General features: G+C 29.8%; 1 protein-coding gene across 1 annotated transcript in view; it reads left to right on the top strand.

The window, feature by feature from the left end:
- LOC108748197 (protein bark beetle) overlaps nt 1-4,071 on the top strand; it is a 62,436-nt gene that overhangs the window by 39,102 nt on the left and 19,263 nt on the right. Inside the window, exons 9-10 of the mRNA XM_018486231.1 lie at nt 2,909-3,561; nt 3,640-4,064. Coding sequence (XP_018341733.1) covers nt 2,909-3,561; nt 3,640-4,064 — 1,078 coding nt within the window. The remainder of the gene's footprint in view (nt 1-2,908; nt 3,562-3,639; nt 4,065-4,071) is intronic.

The following is a 4,071-nucleotide window of genomic DNA, read 5'->3' as shown; positions in this document are numbered from 1 at the left end:
TTTTTTTTTATATATATACACTCACCGATAAAAAGGTTGCAACAGATTCCATAGTTTTCAGAATGCAGCCTATTTACCGAGCGATTGATTTTTACTTACAGTCCATAAGTAAGAACCAATCGTTCGATGAGCAGACTGCATTCCGAAACCCATTAAAAAAAAAGTTGCAATCTTTTAATCGGTGAGTGTACTTACATGGCACGAATATCGAATGTTATCAACAGATATATCCATTCGCAAAGATATTACTTAAATGTTTCTGTGATTTACACTGAAACGCCATTTCTCGGACGCCACATCTAGATTTTCTAAACGTTCTAGGAACCTCGCAAAATGAAACATCCGATATGCAATGTAAAAGAGATAAGACGTATTCTGGGTTATCGATATGTCAAAGATTATGTTCCTGAGATATATCGACAAACATCACAAGCCACAATGTGGCATTGCTGTAACATTTATAAAATGTAATTTTGTTTAGTGGGTTATTTTAGCAATAAACTGAATTAATTAATTTTACAGCTAATTGACAATTTGAATCTATTTGAATCCATCATCTGAATCTATAAAAAATAAATCTATTTGAATCCATAAAAAAAATTATGTTCTATTCCCGTATATGAATAGAAAATGATTCGATTTTACCACGTTCAATTCTTTTCTATCTATATATAATACATGGATCACAAATTTGGATTCTAATGAATTATAATGTATTAAAAATTTTCAATCTCTTTTAATTCCTTTTCGGATACTGGGACATAAACAAAATGAAAAATTTGAACGCTGATTGATAGATCATAAAAGGCGACAAAATTCCAACTCATTGGAAATTTATCGCTATTTTATTTCGTGTTCTTCTTCCGTGTATTGATATATGTTGGATTCCACATTCCTATCGCTATCGCAATTTGTATTACTGTTGTCTCGCATAGTGTTTAGAGCTTAACTTACTAATTTAGATGCCATTTATAAAAAAAAAGCAGTCAGCTGTACAATTATATAGGCTGCACATGTTTGTTTCTCCGATTTGCGCTTCTAATTATGAAGTCGTTTTTATTCGGACACTTTCAAATCATGTACATTTTCATTTAATAAAATACAGCATTACATTGCATTGACAGTTTCAGGTGACTTTACTATATCTCTACAATTATAAAAAATATTATTAGTACTTACTGTACGAGATTTAAAAAGGCTTCTCTTTTCCGATGTATTTTTTCCTCTTTACATTCACGAATCTAGCATGAGACCTTTGCAATTTCAAAGATCGTTTATATTTGCACAAGGATACAAAATATCAGGAAACACCAATAAATTCGGAAAATAAAGTGAAGTAAGGTTGATATTGCAAATGGCGTCTAAATTAGTAAGTTATTCTTTTCAATAGATTCTCTTCCAATTTAGCATACGAAACAGTCCCACTTTTCTTCACGGAGTTGAATCTCCTCCCTTATTACTTCATGTTGTCACCGTATAAATTAAATCCCAAATTTTAGTAAAACTTAAAATTTGCATATAAATCAAGTTTATCACGTTTTTTTGATAAAAAAAATATAAAAATTGTTATAATTAAAATTTTATTTGTCGATATGTGTTAAGATTTACTAAAGTTATATAAGAAAAGCCAAGATAGCTTGCAAATTAACCATATGAACATATTGTCAAATCAAAATAAAAAACATTTTCATTGAATTAATTTAACGAAAATATTAATATATTGATAAGTAGACACTGCAATTGCATAAGAATTCGATGTCTATCTTATTAATATATTAATATTTTCGTTAAATTAATTAAATGAAAATTTTGTTAGGAAACAGATTGAAGAGTCAAAATAGGTCTTATTGAAAATTAAAGTGTTCTAAAAATGCATATTTGTATATTTTATACATATTTACATCACTTTTATTTATTATATTATAATTGTTTATTATTGTTTATTGTGTGATTTAAATTATTAATTATACTTCTTAAAATATTTTACTTTAGAAATTATAATTTAAATTTTAAACTTTATTTTGTATTATAATTTGCAATATTATAAATACAAAGTATAAATTTTTAAAGTAATTTTGTTAATTATATTAATTGTATCAATATAAATAAAATAATAAAAATAAAAACTATGAAAATTATTTACTTAATTTTAGAGATGAATAACATTAATGTAATAACATTTTATAATATTAAATAAAATATTACATTAATATTATTAATATAAATAAAATAATTAATATAAAGAACATATTTTAACACGTTTCTTGCACATGTAATGCATGTTATTTTACACAAATTTTGTATAGAAAATGCATATTGGTGTACGTTGCATTATAAATATATTATATATATTATAAACAATCTAAATTTTAATTATTAATTGTTTTTTTAATAATAAATATCTTCATAAAAATCCAATGTCTTATACGGTGTGTTTGTCATGGAAGATGCATTTTATTTCTGTGCAAAAAGCATTCATAATTTATTTAATATCTGCTTTTTGTTGAGTATCATTTAGTTCATTTAATTTTGTCTAAAATAATAAGAAACACAAATAAGCGCATTTAGTTTCACATCTTTTCTACTTTTTACTCTTATTTCTTGTGTAATAAAGCTATGCACCTTAAAGTTTTCAAAACAGTTTTACTCTAACATTTATATATCAATATCAATAGGTAAAATATCTGATTATAACAACTGGTCTTTTAACTCTTTATTTTACCAGAGGAACTTGATGACTCTTAAGATTTTACATACGAATATTAAGTTTTACTAAAATTCAGAGTTTTACGATAATGTATGTGTATAAATTTTAATTATTGCCCTGTAATTATAATTGAATAACTGATTATTATTATTATATTGCTATATATATATGAATTAACATCGATATTCCTTCGGTCAATAGGTTGGTAATTCAACCGGCAACTCGTACGTAAATGTAACTGGCAATTGGTTTAATACCAGCTTTGAAACGGCGCTACAAGTGGAATCCAGTTGGAGAAAAGACAATGGATTAATGAGAGTGCAGATCGGACACAACTCATTCATAAGGAATGAGAAGTTAGGAATCAAACTGAGCCCAGCGCTCAATCTCGACGCTATTATAGAATACAATCACTTTGTAGATCAAGCAACCGGTGCAATTCTAATAAAAAATCCACTCTACGAAGAGTTTAACATTTTGCCCGCGGAGGTCGTAATCCGACATAACGAATTCTATAACAACCAAGGTACCTTTATAATCAGCATTGGCTTATCGCCTTACAACGACGCGCAAAAGTTACTGTTCACAAGAAACTTCGTGAAACATAATCGTGTCCGGGAATTGTTCGATAACGGTGATATGCGGAATGTCAAACTGATACCGCGCTCCAGAGTAGCTGCTGTCATTGTCGTATCTTCAAGCAATGTTCAAGTTTTCCGTAACATCTTAAACAATCTCGATTCGCGTTACGAGATTGGCTCTCATCTGGAAGATCAGAGTAAAGTTATCAATTGCACATATAACTGGCTAGGATCTGCGGAAGAAAAGATAATATTCGATCGATTATTTCATAGGTATGTCTGATTAACATTTTTCAATTCTTGCAGTAGAGTAAGTAATAATAAAAATATAATCATGACTATGTTATTTAGGAAGGACAGATATAATCTCGCCAAAATCGAGTATTTGCCTTACTTGCTGCACAACAGCAATCCCGGCGCGAATACCATCATCCCGAATCCGACATTCGTGCCGCAATTTATCAGGTCTGATTCGAACGAAGTCGGAGGTGAGGTTGACGGCCAGGAGGAATTAAAAGCCGGAGAGTACATTGTCAAGCGTGATATCAATGTAAGACCAGGCGGAAAACTAATATTGCAATCGGGCGTTACATTACGCTTCCCACCAGCCGTGGGAATGATGATCGCCGGCAAATTTGATGCGCGCGGCAAGAAACCCAGCGACATCTTATTCACTCTCAAGGAGGAGCTCGTTATGTTACCAAATAACAATACTTTTACAGATGAGAATACGATTCAAGTCCATGAGACAGAATCCATGCCAGTGAGGCTTCTTGGTGGAAA

The sequence above is a fragment of the Trachymyrmex septentrionalis genome, unplaced genomic scaffold (assembly GCF_001594115.1).
Source record: "Trachymyrmex septentrionalis isolate Tsep2-gDNA-1 unplaced genomic scaffold, Tsep1.0 scaffold109, whole genome shotgun sequence".
NCBI lineage: Eukaryota > Metazoa > Arthropoda > Insecta > Hymenoptera > Formicidae > Trachymyrmex > Trachymyrmex septentrionalis.
This window is presented reverse-complemented; position numbering and strand designations above follow the sequence as displayed.